Genomic DNA, 26,807 nt, shown 5'->3' on the forward strand with positions numbered 1-26,807 from the left:
ATGTTATAGGACACTTTGCCATCCAGTTACATTGCCGGAAATGTTTTGTTTCTTTTTGTACCCTCTGTTCAGAAACAAAAGTACGCTGCACTGCAAGCTTTATTAATAGCTGGAGATGAAGCAGCACTAAAAGACCACTCAGAGGTGCGAGAAAAAAAAAGTAAAGAAAAGAAAGAAAGAAAGAAAGAAAGAAAAAGAAAGAAGAGACAAAGCACCCAAGGAAGGAGGAGGCCGCCGGGCTCGGGCTGTTGCCGTGGTGACGGGGCAGTGGTGGCGGCGCCCCCTGCCGGCCACCGCGGGACGGCGGCGGAGAGAGCCCCCCACCCGGTGCCTCCCCTCGGCGGGGCGCGGCCGCCCGGCTCCTCCTCCGCTCACCGCGCTGCCGACTCTGCCGCCACGCCCTCCCGCTCGACCTGCAGCCGCGGGGCGGCATGAGGAGAGCCGGGGGCGGCTGGCGGGGCCGCAGCTGAGGCGCGGCGGCGGGGAGCCGCCATGTCGCTGCTGTGCGTGCGAGGTGAGTGCGGGGCGGCGGGGCGGGGCAGGGCGGCCGGCGCCGGAGCACCGTGAGCCGTTCGCACAGGTGGCGGTGCCCGGTTCGCCCCTCGGGGGTGTGTCGGTCCGGCCGTGGGGAGAGGCCGAGCCTGCGTGCCCCGGAGCACCTGCGCACGAGTTGGTTTGCGCTCTGAGGATCTGCTTGTGAGCGGGAGCGCAGCGCTCTGATTTCTGCGGGTGTGTGTGTGTGGCTTTTCTAAGGTGCTCAGGGAGCGATCCCCACCTCTCCGCCGTCCCAGCGCTGTGCTTCGTTCGAGCGCTGCTGAACGGAGCTGCGCTCGCGGGGAGCAATCGCCGCTTTAACATCGCGGTTGTTCTCGGTATGCATGCTTCAAACGTGCCTTTTAATGTCAGATGTATCGCTGTTATCGTCTCCTCTTGCTGCCCAGGCTCCTTCCCTTGTTGGCAGGTCGCTGAGGAGCGCTTTTCGCGCAGGACGCATCGTATCGCTGGTTGCTTGCTCTTTATCTCAGTTTCAACTTCTTGCTCTCTGGTGGCAGAAGTGCACGATCCCTGAAAGAAACCATCTGCCGGGACTCGTGCTCCGGGGACGTGGCTGTCAGTGTTCTGCAGGTCGCAGGGCGTCCCCGTGCTGTGCCCTGCGGCTTACAAGTATTGTTTTAATGTTCTCAGCTCCCTTGCCAGATATGATAAAAAAAAAAAAAAAACCAACAACAAAAAACTGGTGCTGGTGTGCTGCTTTCAGTTGAGCTTTTTTTTTTTTTTTTTTTTTTTTCTGCTGATGTCCATTGATTTGACAGCAGCAATCCATCCAGCTGCTGAGCACCAGAGTATCATTGGTGAGCGGAATTTGGGGGTGAGCTCTATTCCTTTATGAAAGGGTTCTCAAACTGAGTTTCAGCCTTGCCTTTAAATAAAGATCTGTTTAAGGAGGTAGGAGACATGTGTAAGAGTGAAGTTAAAAATATTCTGTGTATCTCTGAAGCACGTGCTCAGCTTCTCTGGTGGACTTGGCCATTTCAAACCCTTTCCCAAAATCTCGTAATTGAAGCTGATTCTTATTATCTCAGGGGAGCTTGTTTTATTGTCATTCTTTTTGCTGGTTTATCCTCAAAATGCTCTCAGGCTGTCCTTTGAAAAAGTCTGTTTCTGATGCCACTTGTGTTAAAGGTGTATTTATACCTCATCTACTAATATCGTAGTAATAGTAGTATTAATGAATGGATAATACACTGCAACAATATCAACTGGATATTGCATTTACTGGAGCAGTCCTGCCTCCTCAGGGTGTTCTTTGTGTGCCCGTAGAGCCTTTGGGACAAAAGCGTTTCAGCAGCCTGGACCAAGTTCCTGTGATTGTCTTATTTCTGCTCAGGTGCGAACATCCAGAGAAAGCTGAGGTGGCTGTGACTGTGTGTGATGGAGAGCTGCTGTGAAAATTGTCCTTCATATCCACCTGCTGTGCTAAGGTGGTAGATCATACTGGCAGCAATTTAGATGGTACTGGGCAACTTTACCATAAGGACACAGAATACATTCCATTTATTAATTCATTTATTAAACACACCTTCTTTAAAAAATGGTCGCAGCTGAAAGAATGAGCTCGTGAGATCTCACGTGTATGAACCGTGGTATGTAGAATGGTGATATACTGTTGTACAACAGTCTGAAAAACAGAATAGGTACCAGGAGATGAAATAAAACAACAACTTTTGGAGCAAGCAGGAGAAAGCTCTGTTGACAAAAAAGCTGCTTTTGTCTCCATTAAGAAGGGTACATATGTTGGTTGTGTAGTGACTTGGGGTTGGATGATGTAGACCTGAGATTAAAAAAGAAAGACAACCAAAAACCTGTGAAGGAAATGTAGGCGATTGGGACACTGTTAATTGCTTCTGAATTGCAGTGTAACAGATAACAGAAAAGTGGAAAAAACCTTAAGTGGCAGTGTAACAAGAAGCCTAGCAGCCAGAACGTGTTGTAATTCGCAGATTCCCTCCCCCCCCCCCTTTGAATTATGTGCATTAATGATATTTTAATGAGTGGATAATCTGAAACAGTGCACACAAAGAGATCTGAGTTCTGCCTTTCTTCCTGGAGGAGCAGCTGACATTCGTGGCTTCTTGATCTCATTTTAGGTGGTACATGTCTTTTACTTTTTCTTCTTGGAGATCAAATCAGCTATTTTTTCAGAAGTTTTGCACTCTGTCTGTCACAGAGGTACCTGGCAGTAGGCTTGAGTGCAGCAGAACTGTGAGCCCGGGCTCACCTGCAGGCAGCCAGAGCATGTGTGAAGTGAGCCAGTGGGACAGGCTGTTCCAGGAGCATCCCGAGGAACTCTCTTGGAGGAGGAATCTTGAAAGATGCAGAGGGTGTAAGTGAGGGAGCAAAAAAAAAAAAAATACTGAATTGTGTGAGATTGGTGCTTTTAGAGCACACCTCTTCATATTTTGATTCTACCCCAGAAGAGATTGCATATACTCCGGTTCAGAGCAGCTGTGTCTGGATTATGTCTGATAATCTTCTCTTGGCACAGTTCTCTTTATTAGTTTGCATTTAGTATTGTATTTGTGAAAATAGCAGGTATTAAATAAAAGTAGTCCCAGCGAAGCAGTTTAGTTTTTTACATCAGTCTGGCATTGTTAGCTTTCCAGGCCTTCTTTTGGTAGTCTTGTTTTTTTTTCTTGGATCTTAACTTCATTCATTTTTTCTTCTGATCTTTCCTGTCTACCAGTTTTCAGGTGGAAGTATCTGCTATCTCAGCACAGCTTCTGAGGGTCATACCAAACGAGGATCTTCGAAGCTGGATTATGGGGTTCCAAGTGCTCTGTCATCAGCTCCTTCAGAACCTTTCACTTGCCTCCAGCTCTTAGTATCTCAAGATTGTGGCATGGCATCTTACCACTCAGTGATGTTTTTCTTCTAGTTTCCCACCCCTCTGCTTTATGACAGCTTATGCTATGTCACCAGTCGCTTTGTCTCCCTAGCTATGCATCTGGTAACTGTAGTAAAATCTGTGTTGATTTGTCTCTTAAATCGTCTGTCTTGCTCGCTGTTTGAGCATCTGAAATGCTCTACTTATTTGCTTTTCCAAGGATGTTGGCAGTGGAGTTCTTCTGTTGTCCCCACACCTGCTGTGTGGCTTAGCCCCATTGGGGCACAGTGCTTTTGTTGTCTTGGGGTGTGATCTGCAGTATCGGTGTGAGATCTAGCTACCTGAGGCATGTAGGAGGTTGAGTGGGGATCTGTTCTTGTCCTACTCTCTGAAACTTCAAGTTGTTATCTGTTACATCAAATGACACCATCTTGAAGTTAGGGACCCGTTTTTATTTTTATATTTTGCAAACTACTTTGTTGTTGCTGTTCTGAATTGCTGCTAGGCTTGGTTGTCGGGTGACTTCTTTGGTTTGTCGGAATAGCTGGAGTGTTGGATTACTCTTCAAGGAGCATCTCTTTGTTGCCAGCAAAATGGGGTTTGAGTATCTGCATGCCAGGTTAAACTGACATACAAGTGGAAGAAGCAAATGGGGAACATGGAAATGATTGTTATTGCTACTAGAAATAAAAGCATGTCCACCTTGTTGAATATTTAGAAGTATCTGTAACTAGAAGGTGTTTGGAATAGCCTCAGCTCACCTTTGAGTTCTTCATGAGGCTGAATGCAGCTCCTCCAGCTCTTGTCCTGATGGTCAAGGTCTCTAGCTGCAGCTTCCTGTATAGCAGACAGTATTCTTAGCAAGAGGGTAGTTGTACTACTGTACTGTGACTGTATTCTGAAATGGTTGCAGAATTGGAAAGAAAAAAATAAGCCGCCTGTTTTTGGATAGATAAAAATGGAAAATATGCAAGTTGGATTTTGGATTCTAAAAGGAGTATAAGAAGTGCAGGTAGTAGTAGAAGAATATTGCTTGATGAATAAGTTGCTGTGTGGCATTACAGACTGGCTTTCTTTAGCTGTAATTAGTCAGGAAGCTACCAGTGTTTGTAGTGTTGGAACAAAATGAAATGTGTTATAAATCTGGATGATAACACTAAGATGAGGAATCTTTGCTTTTAAAGGAGCCTAATTGCATTGAATCATAAGTCTGAGGTTTGGAAGGCTGACGTGTGCAATTGGTAGCTTAATTAGAGAGACAGCTGTAAAGCTTTCCAGCTTCTTCTGTTCTGAAGTAACAGGAATGGTTAAAACCTACAAGCTGCCTGTGGTTTGTGATGCAAAGATGGTGGATCATTTTTCTGTACTCCTTCAGCTTTGGATAATGACTGCAAAGTTTCAAAAAGGAGATCCTCGAAAATCCTCACTGATTTTCAGTGGATAGGAGAAGCATACAGAGGTGCTTCCTGAAATTGAACAGCATCTTTCATCTTGCTCACTTGCTCTTGCTCACTTGATTCTTTCAGTTTGGGATCTGCCAGGTCAAACTTATTAAAGTGTTTTTTAACATCCTGTTTTATTACGCAAAACACTGGTGGATTTATTAAAAAGAAAATCTTCAAGTTCCTCATTTTCAACTGTAACAGCTTGAGAACTAATTGCAATTTACACAGTATCACGTGAAATCCAAGCAAATTAAACTGGTTTTTTTTTTTTTTTTTAAACTCAGGACCTTACTTTAAATATTTGACTTGGAGGCACGTGAAATGCATATGTCTGATGGCAACAATGGCAAATGATCATTTTATTACTTTGTTTTGGAACTTTCCTCCCTTTCATTTTTATTCTGTGCCCTGTTACCAGATTTTCTCAGTATTTTGGAAACTGCTTTTGTCACTTGGTGAAAGCTGTTCTCATTGCTTTTCCAAGAGAGCTTCAACCAGAGTGATTTGTCTAATAACTTTTTTTTTTTTTTTCATGCAGAGATTTCATTGCATGGACTTGCAAACAGGTTGGGAGCTGCTGTGAGGGTGTGTGGAGACTTCCCTTGCTGTTGCTTGGGTAGATTGAAGCCTGCTGATACCTGGTGTTTTCTTTGTGAGGAAGTGTGTAAAAGCACTTTGCTCCTCTTGTTTCTTGTTAGGTGAACTACAGACTTCAGAACACTTTCTGAATGTTTTTCTGCAGCGTTTGAATTTGCTCTATTTTGCAGCCTTTATTCATGCTACTAAAGTTCCCATAGAAATGAAAAACTGATTTCATATTCATGTGTTGATCTCATTGTCTTGAAGTGGAGAACTAAAACCTGCTCCATTCATTTTTGCTTACCTCTGTATGCATTAGCCATCTTTGCCAAGGACTTTGCTGAAGTAGTGTTTTGTTTGTCTCCTGTGACGTAAAACTGGGCAGATGCTTACCATGACACAGGTTCCTGTTAAATGGACGTTCCCTGGGTGTTCAGACCTCTCCATTTAGCGGGATATCAGAGGCACTTCCTTTTGACTTGGGCCCTCCTTTCGCTCAGCATGCATGATGTTGCTTTTGTTGTTTGTCTCTTCACCTGCTTCTGTGCCCTTTGCATAAATAGCAAACGATCAGTCTAGCAGTAAAAATGTTGATACCTGGCAGGTGTTAATATGGGTATTTGAGAATGACTCGTCCCTCAAGAGGCTAACCACGATATGATGACATTTTACAGTGTTGTGACAGTACCCTGCACTAGGGAGTGATACATCTCAATAAGATGTGCATGATGTATCTGTGTAGTTTAGATGAATCTTTCCAAATCAGTGTTGATTGGTAGTTGTTATTTTTTTGAGCTTTAACTCCTTACACATTAATTGCTGTTTTTACAGACATGTGCCTGGTGTGCTTGGTGACCCACAGGCACTTGTTCTCTCCTAAGTATGCTGCGAGTGTTATCTAAACTGTGGCCCTCCAGTCTCCTTAGGAACATTTTTTCAATCTTTCTGGATGTCTTTAAAGCAAACATCACTGATGTCTGGACACCAGCTATCTAAACTTCCTGATTTTAATTTTTTTCTTTGGTTACTGTGTTCACTTAGCAGGTGGACTGGGAAGTACCTGATGACACAGATGCCTTGCCTCTCCCTGGGCTTAGGGCAGATGTTTATTGGATGCCTGTTACTTCTTTGCCATTGGCAAATAAGTCAGTGAATGAGTTGGGATGGCAACATACTTGTTAGTGTTTTTTTTTTCCCCTCTAAGATCATTAAAAGTTTTCTGTTGCATTTATCTCATTTTCCACCGCATCTAATGTTCTGCACCTAGGGCCAGTTGACCTGTGTTGGTAACTGATTATTTCTTGTGTATTGAATGATTGTATCTTGTTGCTGCCCTCAGAGTGGGATGCACTGAAACTCTTCTTACTTGAGTCTTGGTGGCTTTTTGGTGGCCCAGAACACATCTTTGTGATTTCTGCATCTGATATCACAGTTTCTGTTCAAACTTATTATTCTCAATGAATTTTTTGATAATTATCCTCAGCCTTATGCATTTAGCCCTTTCTGAAACGTCCCTTGTTTGTTGCTAGGTACAGCATTTGATTTGATTACAATTACTGTAGGTAACTTTTAAGTGAATCTTTTGCCAAAGTTCATTGTAATGAGGGTTGAAAATAGTTCTCCTGTGTAACACTTTGAGTTGCAATACTTTCTACACATTTTAAAATAACTGTGGAATTAATGGTAGCCAGAGGAGCTCTCCGGTCATTCTTAACTTGACTACCTTCGTATGACTGATACCATCTTGAGTTCAGATTTCAAATAAGTACAAGCAAGGTAATTGGGGTGTTGTAAGTTGTTATCTAATTCAGCTAGGAAAAAAGCTTCAAGTTCAATTCAAATTTAAAAAAAAAAAAAAAGGAAAAATGGAACTCCTAAAACTCTGTTTCATAGTTCAGTGAAAAGACACAAGTGAGGTTTACTTGGTATAACACACAAAGCTGAGATACCTACCTTTTTCACCAGACTTTCAAAATAGACTCCTTAAGACCCATACAAATTATTTTTTCCATTATTAGCTTTGAGTTTTGATTAAATAATCACACTTTTAACTAACATATGAGACCCCATGTACCTGCAGATATTAGCAACCTTTCCCTTGTGCAGTATGGAGTGCAAGAAACCTGCTGTGGTTATGGGATGAAGTTAGAGAAAAAGAAGTCCTCAGCTGAGGAATCCTTTTGACTGATGTTGGTCTAACTCTTTAAGCACCGTGTTGTGATGTGAATTCTTTTCCTTCTGCTGTAGGAAGTGGCAAGGAGATGGAGGGTGGTAATGGCAGATCTGTGTTGTCTCTAGCAGCTTTTTGAGGCTATCTCAAATGAAAGGAAATGCTGCCAGCTGAAGGTTGTGCTTCGATTTCAGTTCTGTGTAGCACGGTGCTCTTGAGTATTCATAAGCTCATCTTTTTGTCAGGGAAGTTAGAAGTTTGGAAAGAACTGGAAGGGAGCTGGGTGCTTGTGTTCCACATGGGAGTCTGTTTTTGGAGACCTTGGGCTTTCTGAAATTCTGTACCAAAGGAAAATTAAATTGAAATGTTGTTGGGTACATGTTCCTCACCCCTGTTAGCAGAATTTACTTTTGGTGTCCGTGCTTAAGTATGTGAAGGTTTTGTTATTATTGGGCAGGGTTGCATGAGTTAAAAACTGCTAGGGATTTTGTTTCATTCCATTTTCGCCTGCCTGTATCTGAGGAATGGATCGTTTGGAAGCATAAACATGGTGTGATCTTTGAACAACTTTGCGCTGACCTAAGACCCATGATCCTCTTCCTTGCAGCTGAACATCCCTATGAATGGAAAGTGAATTGAGTAGAAGGGGATGTCTGATGAGGGATAAGAGAAGGTGTCTTCCCCCAGATAATCTCTAGCCTAAAACTGTTGCTGAGTTTTAAAAGAAGTTTGGCTTCCCGCCTTGAGCGTGTCCCTTTAAGGAATACTGGTTTTAACCTTATTACTTAAAGCTCCTGTGACTTAACCCTCTTAATTCTTTACAGCCAAATGCTCCTCTAAGGAGACTCCAGCATTTTTACCAACGAGACATAATTATGTGATGCACAAGAATTGCAGAATAGCACTTCTGAACATTGGTGCACTCACTGCTTATGCTCTCAGCTGACATCAGTATCATAATCAGTTTAAGATGCATCATTTAAAAAAAAAAAAAAGTTATACACTGAAGGACATCTTGTGTTGCTCTTTTGTCCCGGTGAAGTCTGCAGTATGTAGCCAACCATTGCCGTATTCACTAGCCTGTCATGAGGAAAGGAGTTTGTGTCTGGAGCTAAGCCCACTAAACCCTTCATTCTTTTAAGCTTTTGTGCCAGCACTGTGGTGCAGGCACTCAAGCTGGGTAGCTGATGGTGCAGTGCATGGAGTGTGAATCTCTGGAGCTGGATGATGACTTGGAGCCTCATGCGCTGCTAGCGGAGCGTTGTGCCTCTAAACCTTCATATGACTTTTCCCTGACCACCTCCGTTTGTGTTGCCGTAGGTCTCATGAATGTGAATATCTATTAGGAGCAATAAAACTGATGCTTTGGTTGCAGGAGCTTTTCATTGTGGGCATTTTTTTTTCTTATTTTTCATGTCACTGTAACTGATTGTGGTCAGAGAGCATTATAAACTTCAAGCATGAAGAGCTGTAAGCTTTATTCTACCTTGCATCAAACATGGGTGTCTTGAGTATTCCTAGGCCGCTTTAGGGCAATTCTTCAGCAAAGCCTTGACCAGATTATTCAAATACTGCTGTACAAAATGATATGTATTTTTAACTGTTCAGAAATATTTTTGAATGATACTTCAAAAAAGTTCCATATTGTCAGGTGGTGACAGAAAGGCTGTGTATGAAGAAACTCTGGGACAAATTTCACTTAGGCTGTGATATAAACTGAAAAAATCTGCTTGGCAAATGCAGCGGTTTAGAAGGAATGAATATAAAATATATATGAATATGGAAGCATTTAAGTTTCTAGAAGGAAATCCTTTAGGAATATTTGCTTTTCTTGAGGGCTTCCATAAACCTCAGAACTTGTTTTCAGGAAATATCCAGGGAATTTAGGCTTCCAGAGCCTGTGATGATTCACGTTTAGTCCTCACACAGTCTTCTGTTCCAGCAACCGCAGTCCCTGAGGTGTGTTATAACTGCAGGTACACCCGAGATCTGCAAACTGTTGTCCTGGAAACTTTTAATAACTGTTTTCCTATAATGCCAGGAGTATCAGACACTACCTGAGATGATGCCAAGATAGCTTATCAGCTTTGGGGGAGGAAGGAATTTGACTGCTGAGTTACCAGCTATGTGCATTTTAGAAAATTGTGTCATTCCAATTTTGTTCACTTTCCCAATTTCATGAGCTGTTCTTCATCACGCTTTCTTTAAAAGCAAGTGAGTGTCATTCTTCAGTGGCCTCCTTGAAAGGCACACTTCATTTGGTGTTTCGTAAGAATCTGAGGACCATAAACTTCTAGAAAACTGTAACTGCCTTCATTTTTGGATGTGGGAATTGTAACACCACCAAAATTGACATAACGTTTCATAGACTAGTAAGTTCTTGTTATTTTATGAAATAAATTATTTCTCTTTTCTAGTTCACGTATGTGCCAGACTTACTATCATTTGGACTGAAACATGTATATGACTTGAATTTGGCAGGTACATAAGTATGGGCTGCTGGGGAGGAGGAAAGGAATGTGGGACTAATTTTTTTTCAGCTTATCCTACCTGTTATAACTTGCTGTGTCTGCAAAATTTTATTAGATTTTCACATATCAAATTAAGTAAGTAGAGTCTGTGTATACTCCATTTTAACAGCAGATTTTTTGAGGAGATTAACTGCTTAGAATCACTATAGTTATAAGGCCAGAATGGATTGTTGTAGTAATCTAATATGACCCTCTGTAGGACATAGTATTCTTTCAGTCTAACAATCTAGAGTCTTTTATAAAAAGATGAGATTCTGAATTAAATTTGTTGAAGGATTTGCTGCAGTTCTAGGCAGCCTTATGCTGCTTGTCATCATACACAACAAATTTATACTTTCTAGCCTGAATGGGTTGTTTAGCTCTGGCATCACAACAGCAGAAGTGGATGTGTCTTTGCTGAGACTGGGTAAGCTGTGATGAAATTCCACCCCCCGTCAAACCTCTTCAGTACTACAGAAACTGGGAGAAAGGGAATTAGGTAATGCCTGTTACTTGCATGGAAGTACTTGACTGTTGTGTTCTTGCTAATCGGACTGCTGTGAGAAACATTCACATATTTTTCATTTCTTGAAAAGAGATCAAGACATGCCACGACCTGTCAGACTGGTATTTTTGATCAGTGTTTTGTTACATTTTGCTAGGAACAAAGAGTGTGGCTTACCAGAGCGCTAGCAACAAAGCTAATGTTGTGAACTTGAGTTTGTAGTTACCGTTCTGTGTGTATCTGCCACTTCAGTCAAAGATATGGAAATGTGTTCAAGCTCCATTGGAGCGGAGCAGCATGTGACTGAAGTGTGAATACATGAGTTAACCCTGTGCATGCTTGCAGTGGCTTACATTTTATTTTTGCAGGGAGGAGCTGGTGCTGGAGATGAATTAAGGATTACATAACTTTTAAAAACAAGTGGTTTAGTTATATAAATTTATAGAAAGTAAACAGTGAGAAGTGTTTTATTAGGAGTTTTCCTGGAGATGTTAGAGGAGATGCCCTGCTCTGGGAGGAGAGGAACAAAGGTGACTGGCAGTATTCCACGGTGTTAGTGATGCAGAATTGCAAAGCTGCATTAGCGTGGATAAAAGAGAAGCAGCTGGGCTGAAATTACTTTGGGAAGAGCTGATAAGAGATTTTGCTGTGATAGCGCTAGAGATCTACTGCATGTAGTCCAGGATTTAAATGAGGCTAGAAATCTCATAATATGTTTAGAGAGGAGTGTTCCTGTGTATTGTCACTGTGACAGACTTAACGCTCCACACCAGAGGACAAATGCTGCTGGTAATAGCTGGGTAGAGAGCTATGTTATCAGGCATATTCATCGTCAAACAGTGGCTGAAGCCACAAGATCAATACAATTAGCTGTAGGTGAGGCTTTAAGAAGTGCAGAGGATGCTGAAGAAAAGCTGGATGTGGAACTGAACTTGATTTTGAGTCACCACAATTTAACTTAGACCAGCAGCTGAGGAACACCTTGAGAAGCTTTTTGGTTAAGTCAGGAGCTTGAGTACAGAGGAGAGAATGGAGATCTGCAAAGCTACAGGGACAAATATTAACATCTCAAATCACAAAGAAAGGCTCCACCTAGGAAGTGGCCCTAGAGCTGATGATTCACCTGGTTGTCGTGTCAGGGTACGGCATGCAAGCACAGAAGTTATGTGAGGTGTGAGCAGAAATAATCAGTTTGTAAAGGAAGGTGTATCTTGAGGATCAGGAAGTCCAGGGATTAAGGCAGGGGCTTCCGACTCAGCAGATGAGATGAGCTCTTGTAAAGGATATTAAATCAGATAACATCAAGTGCTTTGGTCACATGAAAATGGGAAGCAGGAAACCACTGTGTGCAGGAACAAGGTGCAGAAGGAAGGTGAAGTGGGTGCGATCCCTGAGCTGCACCAGTTGTTTCTTGTGAGGATGTCATTGAAAATGATGCACAGATGTACAGGTGGAAGCAAAACTTAACACCTTACTGAATTTGAGTTAAGTGAACTCTAGCTCAGAGGACTAAAACATACAGCACTTGAAATTTGGTAGTACAACATCTGAAGTCTGGTAGTGGAAGCTTACTGCTGTAAGCCAACAGTGACATCACCTAATTGGAGGACAAGATAGGTGGTTTCTGCAAGTGGGCAGACAGATGAGGAGATAAGGGATGATTGTGGGCAACAGATGCATCTTGACCTCAAAAACAGGGGAGGCTGTGATAACATGAGTTTTTAAATCAAATTTAAAGAGGAGTAATAAAAGCTTTATAGATGAATGGAAGCAGTGTGGAAAGTAATTGGATTTAAATTGGGTGTAGATTTGCAAGAGGCAGGTTGTGCTGGGCCAGCCTCTTGTTTGTGGATGAAACAAACATCTCTCCAATCACCATTGTTGACATTTGTTTTTGAAGAAATCTGCAACTGGTGGAAGAAATGTAAAGTGGACTGGGAACTGATTGTAGCAGAAGCTAGTAGCATTGAAATGACCAGTGGGAGAAGCAGATAGTTGTCTTCTGATTGTGGTATGGCAAGAAAAGTAGAAATGTGGGTGTGTCAAATGTGTTTTAAAGCTGAGTCCTAATGGCATAATTGATTTGGAAGTAGATAAGTATAATGCACGAAGGATTAAATGACCCCAAGGACAGCCATAATGAAAATGAGCTGATAGTAAGTAGAGTTATGCGTGTAAAGGCAAATGAGAAGAATTTCTGAAAAATGAGGAGCTTAGCGTAAGGAGTGGTGCTGAGGAGTCCTTTTGTCTCAGTGCCGTATTGGAAAAGGTGATATGGTGTATGCTGGGAAACTATTCTGTGTGGAGAGTGAAGTACAAAGGCATAGGTAGTTTGTCCATGAGTGCTGTGCCTTGCACTGGCCGAACCTGTTTGGAAAAGATGAGCTCAGGTAGGACTAAATGGAGAGGGTTGAAGTGAACATGACTTACTCTCCCTTCCTTTCAGTCTCTGTGGTGAGAAGACCAGGACACTGTGGCATTTTCCAACTGATAAACAGGTACTGATGAGATCTAGGTCTTATGTCCAGAAAAACATCAGATAATTAAACATGGGGTGAAGAATGCCACTTACGGTGGAGTATAGGACTGACATGGGATATAATAGGTAAAATTTGTCATGAAATAGAGCCTGGCTTGGAAATTAGGAATGGTTTTGAATGGATTAAGTGATACGCAGAGGTGCAATCAGGAAAGCCGAGGCACAGATGGAACTGAACGTGGCAGAGGATGTGAAAAATAGCAAAAAGGGATTCTACAGGTACATTGGCCAGAAGTGACAGGCAAAGGAGAGTGTACTCCTTGTGATAAATGAGAAGGGAGAACTGGCTTCAACAGACATGGAGAACGCTGTGGTATTCAATTAGTTCTTTGTCTCAGTCTTCACTGGCAGTCTGATTCCTCGTGTTTCTCACATCCCTGAACCTCTAGACAGCAGTGGGGGGGAGCAGAATCCCTCCCACTGTAAGGGGTCCACTGCTTGGACCAGAGCAAGTCCAAGACCGCCTGACGAGGCTGATGTAGTTGCCAAGCCATTCTCTGTCATATTCAAAAACTTGTGATTGTCAGGTGAATGTTACTGAAAAAAGGGAATGACCTAGACAGTGGGATTAACTGCATCCTGATGACATCAAGTGGAGTGATGCAACTGATGCAACAGAAAGAAGACATGCTATCCAAAGAGACTGGGACGAGCTTGAAAAGTGGGCCCAAAAAATGAACCAAATGAGGTTCAACAACGCTAAGTGCAAGGTGTTGCACTGGTGCTGGGGCAATCCCAGACATGCTCCTTGACAGCAGCCCTGCAAAGGAGGACTTGGGGGTCCTGGTAGATGAAAGACTTAACATGGGCCAGTCCCCCTCTGCTCTGCCCTCGTGAGGCCCCATCTGCAGTACTCTGCCCAGGTCTGGGGCCCTCAGTACAGAGGTGATGCAGAGCTATTGGAGCTGGTCCAGAGGAGAGGGCCATGAAGATGCTCAGAGGGCTGGAGCACCTTTTGTATGAAGAAAGGCTGAGTGAGCTGGGCTTGTTCAGAAGAAGGCTCTGGTGGGACTTCCTTATGGCATTCCAGTCCTTAAAAGGAGCTTATAGTCAGGAGAAAGACAGAATTTTTACTTGATCTAATAGTGATAGAACAAGGGGGAATGGTTTTAGATGAAAGAGGAGAAATTTAGGTTAGGAGGAAATTATTTACTCAGTGGGCAGTGAGGCCCTGGTGCTGCTGCCTGGAGAGCTGTGGTGCCCCATCCCTGGAGCTGCTCAAGGCCGGGTTGGATGGGGCCCTGAGCAGCCTGAGCTGGTGGGAGGCAACCACCCCACGGCAGGGGTTTGGGCTGGGAGGGCTCTGAGGTCCCTTCCAACCCAAAGCCATTGTGTGATTCTGCAGTTAGAATTCTAGTGAGAACAAATACTAGATGTGGTGACCCTGAAGGCCGTTCCAGTCTTGTGATCCTCACAGCACTAACTTCATTATGATGTGAATTATTGCTTTGACAACTGCTCACTTATAGTAAAACAAACTGCTCAGAGCGAGATTTGCTCACACTAAATTGTTACCAAAGGCTGTTCATTTTAATTAACAATTTTGATACTAATGGCATTTAGCCTGATGGAATTTCAGTGTAATTTTTTTGGAGGTGAAAATACATGCAGACCACATGGGTTTCAGGAGGACTGTCATGGGCATAATCCTTGTCAATGGCAACACCTGGTTACAGTTCATTTCTCTGTACTTGCAGTGTCAAAACAAAAATATTGGCAGGTGAGTGCTAATGTGTTCAGGAGGCACAGCTCCTTCCAGTACTGCCAGTACTGCCATGGGGAACAGACGTTCAGCTTCTGTTCCCGGGTGGAGGTAAAATCCAGTGCTTGTTTCGGTATTGGTCTCTAGCTGAATTTTGGAAAACGCATTCTGTCTTTACAACCTTGACTGAAAATATCCTTTTCAGCTTTCTTCTAGGGGAATATCAAAAGTAATCAACATCCCAAGGCCTTAAGCAGAATAACAGAAATCCTGACAGTTGATGTGAATCTAACTTTGCAGTTTGTCTTTGTTCTCCAGGGACCAGTGTTGTCTGAACAGTCTGTGAATGCCAAGGGTAAAGTTAGACTTCCAAGGAATTCCTCCACAAGCAGTATTCTGCTAAGTCTGTCATCGCAGTGCTGGAATCTCCTTTGGTTACACCAGAGCTGACATCCTTAGTATTTCTTCCACTCATCTTTAGTGCATGCAGTCAGCTTCTTTCTATCTTCTGTGTGTTATGTTTTTATATGTTGTGTGAACCAAAGCAATGAAATATTTTGGTAACATAATTTTAACATCCTTATTAAAACTATTTTTCAAAGTAGACAAATTTTTCTCCTTTATTTGATTCAGGAAAACACAGGTGCTGTTTTTCTTGGGAGCTTATCTCTTGCTGTGTAGTATGGTGGGATGTTTTTATTAGAAGGAAAAAAAAAAGTTACGGAATCCACCTCACCTACACACTATTGCATTGAGTTTCTCTTTTAACAAGTATGTTAAACTGTAGAAGTTGAACAGTGAATCTTACTATCTCTTTTTATCTCTGTCCTAGTTAGGGCAGGCTTGTGTTCAGTCGAGCTTGACAAGTAGCTGTGTTCAGCCCATTGCTTGCTTGCAATCCTATAACTTAAATAGAAACTACCAGAGGGCACCGAGGCTGTGGTTAGATGGCATTCCCTTCTGGTATGGTTAGTCAGCGACTTCTTTTCCAGGGTGTTTCTGGTTTAACCTAAATCTGATGAAGAAGTGTAGAAACAGGAGTCCTTCAGGAGTCTGTACAGATGGCACTCTAGCCATAGGAAATGAATGCAAGTTACATTATTTTATTCTGTCTCTCATTCCTGTTTTTCCTTCTTTGTTTGATACCAGACAGAATACTTGTGTCTTGTAGCTGTTACCTTGCTGTGACCAGGTGGTATTGTTTGACTTAGCAACTCCAGCAAGGCATTTAAGTGGCCTTCACCTGTACATACCTGAGCAGCTGCTGAACATGCTTTCTGTCTTAGAAGAAATTAATCTGTAAAGAAGTGAAACTCATTAAAAAAAAAATACTGCAAACATTTCTGAATTAGTTTTAAACTAGTTGAACTATTTGTTTGTCAGCTAAGTTGTTTTACCAACTTAAAGTGGCCACTATCAGATTTGAAATGTTATGTCTTCCTGCCTTCTGACGCAAGGCTATGGCTTTCACTATACACGTTTCCTTAGTTTTTGACAGCTATTGTCATATATGAGTTAAAGTCTTGTGTAAAATTAGACAGTGCAAGTTTTGTTCACTTAATCAACTAAGGCACTTCCACTAACATAAAAAATCACATTTCTTAATTTCATAGAGCTTGAATGAAGAGTAAGTTATGCTGCTGAAAATTTTCAGGCCTCCTTTCTTCCCTGCTCTGTATTTATCTTCTTTATCTGTAAATTTTGAAAGACTTGATGAATTCTTTTTTTTTTTCTCATCAGCCACAGATATTGGAGTAGGCATGCCATCTTTTCTGATTATAAACTAGGAAATGTTCAACAGAAATCTGTAACCTGCAAGGAGCCTCTTAAAGCGAAGGAAGTGAAGCATAGTCTAACTGTATGTCTTACTAACAGTAACAAGTAGAAGTCACACATTGAGTAACTAACTCTACTATTCTGCATCCTTTTTTTTTTTTTTTTTTTAAACCAATAAACTAAAATAATGGCTGCAGTGGAATACTGGCGAGAGAACGCAGCTTGGATTGCTGTTCACCTCTTGGTCGGGGAACCAGGTCACCTGACAGAGCTGTCTGTGTTGCCAGCGTCAGGAGGATTAACCTCTCCATAATCTCTGTGCTTTGAGTAAGAGATTTTGTTCCTGTCCTCACTGCTCAGTTCAAAGCAGCTGCTGAGCAGAAACTCCAGGGAATCTTCTGCAACATGTCTGTGTGTTGGTCGGCCAAGAAAGGAAGAAATAGGTGATGGGGGATTTCACCTAGCTGTGCTTTTCAGCAATTGGCTTTAGTGCTGGGATGTTAAATCTGTACAGGTTGAGTTCTTCTCCAGGATCAGAGATGTTGGCTTCACGCTCCATTGCTGTTTTGTTTAAAAAATGTTTTCTTACACAAATAGGATCAAATCTATTTCTCAGTCACCACCCTCTGCTTCTCCCTCTTCCCCAAGCAAACACTGGTCAAAAGCATCATCTTTTGATTTGTTAATCATGGCATAACACAATTTTGGTGTGTGTTTTCTCACCTCTTGAAGAAAACACAAATGATCCAGACTGGACAACCTGAGGTGATGCTATGTCTGCCCTAAGCTAGAAGGGATGACTCAGCCAACTAATGTATGTGTATCCACTCCAGAGGAATGAGGGTGGTAGCAATAAGGGACTGAACTCTGCTTGTAGCCCCTCAAAATCTGGAGTTGTAAAGCTCTGTTCTAACGAAGCAGCTGAGTGTGCTGTCTCACCACCTGCTAGAATTAGTTTGTCAGCCTGCACTGAGATGATGATTATTGTCAGAGAAGTTGAAGAGGTGAGTAATGAGGTACAGGGCTCTCAGGAGAGCAGTGTTTAAACTTGACGCAACTTTGGGGCACCGTGTCTCCATCACAGGTAGAGGGGCTCTTGAAAGCTGCAGATGGTATTTTTGGACCAGCCTTTAGGAACGGGTAATGAGATGTGTTTCTAGCGGGAAGATTTTTTTGTCTGGGCACCGGGAAGCTGTCGTTGCAGCAGTTCCCAAAACTGACAGAAGGTGGCTTGTGATTCTTGTTACCGGAATGGTGACTTGAGGCTCTGCTGTTGGTCTTACTGGTGCTCGGAGGGGAAGTCTCCCGAGCCTGATGGTCTGCCAGCTGAACAGCGGTATGGCACGGCAGGAGAGAAGAGGATAGATAGCGCTGCTTTGTGGAAGAGCTTCAGCAGTCACCTGTCTCACCTGACTTTGGGAATTTCCCTTAAGTTTCCACCTGCTCTCCTCTCCTGCATAGTATTTAGCCACGCAAGCAGCCTAGAGCTGGAAGCTTCTGCACTTCGTTTTGTTTCTGTGTTTCATATGAAAACTAGAAGATATTTTGTAGCTCCTTGAAGCATTGGATTCACCAGCAGTGCTTATCTGTTAGGGGGGATGTAAAGTTTAAGAATTGCATCCGCTGCGTTCTTCTCTGCTTGCCAGCATCTGTCTCCAGTTTTTCATGGCTGAATGGCTCATGAGTATTTGCTTTTTACCCAGATGGGAGAAACAATGTTGTCAAGCTCTTTTCAGCTGCTGTTTATCTGAAATCAATTGAATGCTTGCATCCTACTGACTTTCAGGAAGCTCATTCTGAGGTCAGCTGAAAGTCAACTTCTTGCAGCTTCCTTGCTGCAGAGCAGGATTTTCACTAAGCGCTAATGCTAAGTGTAATAACAGTGTGAGCTGTGGTTTACAAAACAGCTTGTCAATGTTTTAAGCATTTTATTGGTAAGATCTCCAGTGTTTTATTGGGTAAAATGATAAACATATTTTTAAAATACGTGAGTCCTGAAGCAGGGTGGCTTTTGTCCTTATTGGTCATGGTATGCTGGTCATACTTTACTGGTGTAGATCCTGCTCTGTGCTAGCTTTTTAGTCTTGGCATCTGCTGTTTTATGATTCTCCTTCCTTCCTCTCTGTGAACCTATCTACTGCCAGTTACTTAACATATTTACTAAACAAGTAACAAAGCAACTCTGCTGGTTAGTAGTTTTGCTGAGCAGCACTAGTGTAGGGATCCTAGCGAGGGGTCTGATGTCTATTTTAATGTGGGGGAAGGAGCCAGTTGCAGACTGCAGACCTTTTAGTTTCCCTCTTACATTTTGTTGGTTGTCACAGTTGCTTTCTGTAAGTTGCATTCATAGTTTCCATTTCATTTTCTTTGTCCTTCTAGTAAGATGCTTTTGATCTCAGGGTTGGTTTTTTGTTTGGCTTTTTATTCTTTTTTTAATTGAGATATAGGTTTGATTTTATTTTAAAACTCTTCATTCACATTTGCAATTGCCTCAGCATGTGTTCTGTAGCACTATTTATATACATATACACATATACATTTAGGTATATAAATTGCTGCTCTTTGATAAGTTTCTAGAAATGCCTTCCATGTTTTTGCAGAGGTGTGCTAACTGAGAGCATTTTCTTAACCTGTGAATTTCTATTGTTGAGGTTGTTCGAGGAGTATTTCTGGTAGGCGAGTTCTTGAGCTAAGCAACAAGCAGGAGTGCATATGAAACTGGTCAGTTCATGGGCACGAAAACCTGTGTGTTGTTAAGTCAGTGTGTCAAATCAAATCTGGTAACAGATTAACCTGTAAATAAGATCCAGATGTCTCTCCAACTGTCTGAGTCAATTTTGTCATTGAGAGTGTTAGAAGCATACATACATTAACTGCCTACTCCATTAAATCACTGTAGAAAGTAAACTGAATTGTCACCCTTGTGTTGCAGGAAGTATCTTTTAGGGAAGTAGGGCCTTGTAATAGAAGGCTTCTTTTGCTAATGGGAGTTGACTTTTATTTAAAAATAAAAAGCAGAAAAGCACAAAACAAAAAGAGAAAGGTGGTAAAACACTCTTTGTGGAAAGAGTCTGCAAAGCTGGTTCTCTGTTTCAGGTATACCTTGTTGGTTTGCTTTTTGTTGGAACGTTTGCGGCTGTCGGAAGGGGTTGTGATTTGTTCTGTTGAAGTTACTGGATAACTTTTATATAGGGAGGGAAGAAATGGAGCATTATAAAACTGATGCACATAGAGCTGTACTGTATATACCCATCAAGTTTTCTGCAAAAGATGAGCTTTAAGGGTGTCAGTATCTGTAGGAGGTATGAAATTATGTGGTTCACCGCAGTGATCAGGCTGGGTATTGAACAAAATAGCCAGATGCATGTTTTGATAACTGGTTCAGCATGGTATACTAAATGTGAGTTTGCTCATTTTTCTGTAGATTGTCCATCCTGCTGTTCTGTTAGCTCTCAAAATTCTTGAAAATGAAGTAGAGTGGAGAATGCTCCAGATAGACTGCTGCTGTGCTGTGCCACTCTGATGTCCACTGGCTATGGCAGTAATACAACAGATCTAGACAGGATGATGATATATAGCTTCTGCGTGTAAAAAACTTTGCTTTTTCTGGATGTATTTCAGTACTTTGCCCACCAAAGTTCTGCCCGTACAGATGAAGAGGTCAGGGTAGTGAAAATTCTGCAAAGAAAAAAGCGCTGGGGTGAGGTTTAATGAGCCAAACAAGGCAGAAGAAGTTGCAATATCCCTTCCCCACTGGAAATGTCTGTCAGGCCCAAAGTGTGAAGTGTCCAAGCTGTGGAGGGAGACAGACAAGGAGAATGCAGTCTGCCTGTGGGTTTGTGGGCCTGCAAGCACTGCTGAATGTTAAACTAGCAGAGAATTGACAAGCAAACAAGGGGAGCAGCTAGTGAAGTTTGGTTATCTAGATGTTTACTGGGAAGTGTACGTTATGTAGTGCTTTCCTGGATTTGCTGTCTCCAAAGTTCTGAAGTTAAATGGGGTTAATGTTATGTGCCAGAAGAATCTGGAGAACCCTTCCAAAGAGTCAGTTGTGTCCCATCTGCTATAAGTCACTGTCCTGTGGGCTGAAAGGGTGGCTTTTAGGAAGCATTGTTGGAAATTGTATTGTAAATCAAATAAACCTTGTAGCTTTTTGTGTCTCTGGACAGGGTAATGAATTTGCAGATCATCTGGAGCAGGAAGATGCTAATAGATGTGAATTAAGAGGGATTATAATTCATTTTCCAGACACCTGGTAAAATGGAAGTCCCTTGGGTAGATCAATTTGCTACCACAGGAAAGAGAATAGAAGCTTTCCTTCCCCTCTGAGAGAACCCAAGAATGAAAGCGGTTGATTTTTAGCTGTAGGTGGTTGCTGAAAGGAGCTTACCTTCCTCCTGTTTGGCACGATTCCCAAGGGCTTGAGAAAAAATGAGGCAGGTCATCCTGTGGGCACTTAGAGTGGTCAAATTGAAGAAAGCTCTTTGTTACGTGGATGGGAGTTGTAATGTTAATTTGTTTATTTCTTGATTTCTTTGTATTAAAAATTAATACACTTATCCACTCCGTTTATTCCGGACTAAGTTGAGGTAAACATAGTGATTCAGGTGGCTTGCTGCTGAGGCCATCCAGATTTCCCCAAAGCTGCTGCAGTCAAACAGGTGATGGCTTTTTGAAGGATTTGAGTATTAAGTCAGAAAAATTGTGTCTTTAGGTTCAATCTTAGTTCTTCTGGTACTGAAGGAAGTCTGTGCTAGATCCTTGCTCTCTGCCAGCTGTCAAGTAAAGTGGCATTTTGTGGTGGTTCGGCTTCTCTCTTCTGCTGCCTAACTCTGTGGTCAGCCCAGCCCTCCCTTCAAATCAAGCTGTAGCATAATGTTATCCTCCATTTATTGTGAATGTGATCTCAGCTGTTACGTCTGTTGATCCACAAAGGTACCCACTGTGTTTCCAACACGTCATTCTTGAAGGGCGTATGTAAAGCATTTTCCTCACTGGTTCAGCAGAACAATGGTTTTATGTAAACCAGTGGTTTGTTTTCCTTGGCAGAAAGACTGAGCATAATGTAATAAACATGACTTAAGTCTCTTATCTGTCCATAGGGCTGAAGTAATGTCTCGGTTGCAGTAACCACTTTAACTCAGTGGCTCAGCATACAGGGGATGGGGTCTAAATGGACCTTGTTCTTGCCTGTGAAGGAGGCTGCTGCAGATCCCCCATGGGTTCCTGGTGGCTCCTGTGCGATTATTCTTCCTCTGAGCTTGTTCAGGAAAATCTTTTCCTTTTTTGCATAGTGCAGTTCTGAATATATGAGAGTGCAGTGAAATATATCCTTTTGAACCTGTCTCAGACTTGAAATGGCAAGGAGGCTGCGCTGAGCTGAATCAGTGTAGCAGGCTTGGGAAACCATTAAGCTGCTGTTTCATCCAGCTCTTTTGTTTTTAGAGCTGCGAAGGAATGAGAAGAATTTCATGGCACAGTCAGTACTACTGTTCTGTTGTTGCATGTGGAGTTGCATGTAACAGCGTATCTGTGGTGCTGCGCAGCTTTTATTGGGAACATGCGAAACAGAACAACGACTGAGTTAAAATCATGGATCAAGATCACTGCAAGGCTTCTGCTCCCTCCAGCTTAGTGCATCGTTTGTGATTCAGGTAGTGGGAAAGAAAAAAAAGGAGTTGAGGATGTGCAGGGTTTGTGCGTGGAAAATATTTGATTTCCTGGGGAGGGGAAAGTACCTATGAGATCCTCGAGGCAGAACAGCCCTTGGTAGATGTGCCAGTATTGCACCGCTTACCCAGCCTCCGATGGGTTTATAAATAGCTTTCAAGAAGTGCGTAGGAGGTGTTGAGTTTCTGACTCTGTTATGCTTACATGTGCTAGAGCAGTTGATCCAGGGTTCAGACAACAAAACTGCTACCAAGGACTCATTATAGCTGATAGAAAATATAACAGACCTCTAGGCCTAGAGCACTGCCTTGCCAGTGCTTCGCAGCCAGAAGGGATTCCCTCTGTTCTCTGTGCGTGCTGCAAGGGTGCATGGGCAGTGGATTTGGTGTGGTGACTCAGTCTTGGATAGCATGAGCCTTTTGCTGTGTTCTCATTCCTGTTTAAGCAACCTTTGCACCTAGTGCTGCATATCACTGTGCACTGAAGTCTGAGCACCTGCGAGAGGTGAGAAAAGCACAGAGGGAAATGGAAATATGAATCGATTCTGCTGTTTGGCTGGAAACAGCTACTGCAGGAGTTAGATTACATGGGCTGCTCTCAAAAGCACATTAATGCTGCACTAATGTCTCACAGGGAAAAGGAAACTATTTGTCAAGCTCCTGATCATGAAAATGCATTTTGAATACTCTGCTTTCAGCATTGCTTTTTTTTTTTTTAAAGCACTAATTAAAGTGCGTCCTTTCATTCTTCTCTTTCCTCCCTCAGCCCATCCATGGCACGTTATTGGCCTCTGTGCGAGGATGTAGATTTTGTTGTAGAGTGGTGAGTGACCAGCTGATAAAGTCACGTGCTGGATTAAGTGGGGATGTAATCTTTTGGCCATCTGCTCAGGCACTCCCTGTGTCTGCATCCCTCTGATTTGCAAGCAAATGTTAAAGGTGAGATCGAATCCACGGATGTTCAAAACAGCCAGGTTCCCTTTATCTGAATGTGTGTTCCCATTCAGAAGGTTTGTGTAATGCACTTCTGAACCTTGCAGTAATTTGGCATGCGTAATCCTAATTCAGTGGCTGATATATTGTGCACCTAGTCAGGAAAATGTCCTTCAGATAGAAGAGTGGACAGTAAGAATTTCTCTGTAAAATTGAAAGGTAACATTAATGTATGTTTTACTGTAGTATTTTCTCCCTCCCACAATGATTCTAAACCTTTTCTGCCATCTTGTGTTTTATCTTTCCCAGTCTTCTAAGAGTCTGTTTTATTCTCCAGCCTTTTGTAGTGTATGGGTAATTGTAGAGACTGTGAAAACCTGGTTTATTTACTTACTCTCACTTTTCATGGTGTCACAGGCAGGACTTAGATTTAAATGTTTTAGTCTGTAGAGTAACACTGTAATGGTGGAGGATCCCCAAGGAAAATCAATTGTATGAGCTGAGTACTCACACCAGTTTTCCTTGCTTTTTAAAAATCTGTTTGTCTAGTTTGCATCCAGTTATTTCAGTGTAGCCTGTCTGCTGTCTAATGGCTTTTACCAGTACGCCTTGAATTAAGGTACAGTGCATGTCAGATATGCCAGACTTCCATTTTCCCCTCTGCAATTAAATGTTTGTTTGCCCAGTGAGAGCAGGTGCATCTCTGCGTCTCCCTAATGCAGTGCTTGCACATGACAGTGCAAAGCTGTAGGCCTCTTTCCTTTCTGACCTCCTGTCATTCTCATTTCCCTTCTGCTGTCCTTCCCATGTGGCATAGCAGTAATGTAGGAGGATTTTCCTGTGAATGGCCGGGCTTCCTGCATGGCCTAGTTTGCTGAGAGCAGCCATTAGAAACCAAATGGAATTTAACATCTCCCGTTTATTAAAGAATGTGCTTTCTCAAAGCTCAGAGTGCCTGTGGTAGGGGGGATGAGTGAATCAGGAAATCTCTCATCTAGATCTTTCACTTATTTTGTCTTCAGCTTTCCACTTTGTGGCGGTGTGGAAATAACTGTCTGTAAAACTTCGTATTGCTGAGTGCTTTGGAGAATGGTTACCTTCTTCTTACTTTATTTTATACAAGCTACCATTTTGCATGGCTTGATTTCAGTCTGCCTTCCTCCTGCTGAGCCTTCAGGGTAACAGTGAGTTTTCAGTCTTGGTTGTGACACTGAGTAATTAACTGCTGACGCTCCAGGTTTCTTCTTATCTTCTTCGTTCCTCTGTGCCATTTCTTGGGCGCTTGGCATATACAACCTCTGTATGAGCTGGTGTGGGTTCAAAAATGTCCCCCAAGCCAGTGAACCAGTTGTGCTGTGTGAGCTGCACCTATACTGTGGTTTTTCACACCACCTGGGAAGTGCTTTTCATTGGGCTAGCAGAATAAAAACACTTCCAAGTTGTTCCTCCTGGGAGCTTTTTGGACATGTTATGTAAACAGCATAAAGAGTTACCAGCACAGATGAGAGGCCCAGGTCTGTGGCCCACTCTTATAAATAAGCCATGCTTCTGAGCTGACAGTGTGATTTGTTCTGTGCAGGTTGTCAAATGAACCTCTTAAATATTAAGAGTTGAGGCCGTCCTGTACAGATAGCACCTGTCTTAGCTTTCACATCAACAGCTGCAGAGACTTTGTCCATCTCTGTGTCTAGAGGCAGTCAGCCCATGCTGAATCCCTTTTTCGTGTATATAATAATCTAGGATTTCTGCAGCGTGTGCTTCCACTTCCCTGCAAACAACCTCAGAACTTGTTTCCACCAGGGAGAGAGAGACTGGCTGAAGCTTACTGCAAGTCCCTCTCTTTCTCCCTTTTCCCTTTCATCCAGTGCATGCACTTCTTTCCTTGTCTCCTGCCTTTTGCTGAGGAGAGAAAATAAGCTTGTGACTGCCTGCTCCAAGACAGCATTTACCCATGAAATGTCTACTTTTGTATGGCATCCAAAGGCACCTATAGAAGCGAGTAGATTGCCCTCCCCACATCACAGTGGTTAGACCGATTGATCTGCAGATTAAAAAGGTGTCTGCATCTTCCATCAGCCCCCACCACTGTGTGTTTTGCATGCACAATTAATTTCAGCATCAGGAATGCCTCAGGCTTGGAAACTGGGTGAGAATAGGCCTGTATTCTGGACTTAAGGTTTGCAGGCCTTGGCAGTCCAGCTGAAAACTACAGCTCTTGAAAAGTTTATTTAAAATGATTCTCATGCTGTTACTGGTACAGCATTTCCTTCATGCAAATACCTATTGGCAAAGCAAAGTTCGTGAAATAGCTAGGGGGTTCTTCATCATCATACCGTATTACAGGTCTATTCATGTAATTGTGTAAGGTCTTTTTTCCCATTTCTCCCGTTTCTCCCTTTCCCTCCCTGTATTTATCTTGGAGGTTAGACTCTGCAAGCTTTTCCTAAGTGTTGGAAGCTCGGTTTTTTTGGAGGAAGGTTGACTACCTCAGTTCTTCAACTCTCTTTTTTTGCCACTCAGATCTATCTTCTTTTCTAACTTCAGTATGTTTTCTTCTTAGTTTTAATTTTCCACTGTGAAAACTAGCTGGTGCCTAGAGATGTCTCATCTCAGTGCTTATGCTTAGCAATACCAGTGAGAATATGAGCTTTCAAAAGAGAACTGTAAACAGAATCTCCCCTAGGTAAACATAGACCTTCTCCAGTCAGTGCGATAAGAGCCAGTGCTGTTTTGTGTTCTAACCATTGTTTTTGATAAATACTGTCCTGGAATTTAATTAACTGAGGAGAGTTCTGAAAAGTGACGTTTGAAGCAGACTTCCATTTATTTGGCGTAGCAGGTTAATTTGATTTACAGATGTTGTACCAGAGATGCTATTTGGGCTTCAAGTTGTAGTTGAGTCTGCTCAGCATTGTTGAGGAGAGATTCTTTGCTTATAAAGAAATCTGTATTTCTTCTGGAGTATTTGTTATTTTTTTTGTGAGGTTGTATGGAATGACATCTTACTATGCAGAAATAACTTCTGGATTTTGGAAGACTAATTTTAAAATTTCTGCGCATAAGACATATCTAATTGCTTTCCAAACTGTAATCCTATGATTCATTTTTGAAAGGTGAAATAGGGTACAGAGGAGACTCTGCTGCCAGATCTGTTATACTGAAGAAGAGTACAGATTACTGGCTTCCAAGACTCTGCTGTGCAGCATTCTCAAGTTAATATGATGTCCTTTGATACTTTGTCACTCAAATGAGACTATAACAGGACAAAATCACTAACAGACTCTTTTTTTCTTCTTTTTTTCTCTTTACAGTAAAAAAAGCTAAACTCCAGGGACCGCCAGGTAAGATGTGCTCTGCTTGTTCTGATCAGTCTCAAGTCTAGCAGCAGTGGGTTTTGTTCACACTGCTGCCTCCAGTTTTCCCTTGCTCCTCTTGACTGCTCCATGTTCTCTTACAAGAGACAAAAGCTACCTGAAGACTCCACACAGCCTGAGTTAGGAGAAAGCGTGAGCTGTATCACAGTACTGAGAAATATCCACCTGCTCACCTGACCTGCACAGGCTGTGGGTGAGGAAAGGTTTCCTCTAATGTCAC

The 26,807-nt window shown here is 42.4% G+C and overlaps 1 protein-coding gene and 1 long non-coding RNA gene across 5 annotated transcripts in view; one reads left to right on the top strand and one right to left on the bottom strand.

The window, feature by feature from the left end:
* The window catches only part of UNC13B (unc-13 homolog B), a 210,848-nt gene continuing 184,420 nt past the window's right edge, over nucleotides 380–26,807 (top strand). For 2 of the 4 annotated variants that reach the window (XM_021379973.1, XM_021379974.1), the window contains exons 1-2: nucleotides 381–514; nucleotides 26,525–26,554. In XM_021379973.1, the coding sequence (XP_021235648.1) occupies nucleotides 493–514; nucleotides 26,525–26,554 (52 nt within the window). In that variant the 5' untranslated portion in view covers nucleotides 381–492. Of the gene's footprint in view, nucleotides 515–17,910; nucleotides 17,948–26,524; nucleotides 26,555–26,807 lie in introns of those variants that run through there. The other 2 variants (XM_021379970.1, XM_021379972.1) reach the window with 2 other exon arrangements.
* On the bottom strand, nucleotides 18,525–21,555 carry LOC110389478. Its single transcript, XR_002433244.1, has 2 exons — nucleotides 21,002–21,555; nucleotides 18,525–20,289 (listed from the first exon to the last, which is right to left on the bottom strand). It is a non-coding gene; the product is annotated as an uncharacterized LOC110389478 (long non-coding RNA).

This window comes from Numida meleagris, chromosome Z, assembly GCF_002078875.1.
Source record: "Numida meleagris isolate 19003 breed g44 Domestic line chromosome Z, NumMel1.0, whole genome shotgun sequence".
In the NCBI taxonomy this organism is placed as follows: Eukaryota; Metazoa; Chordata; class Aves; order Galliformes; family Numididae; genus Numida; species Numida meleagris.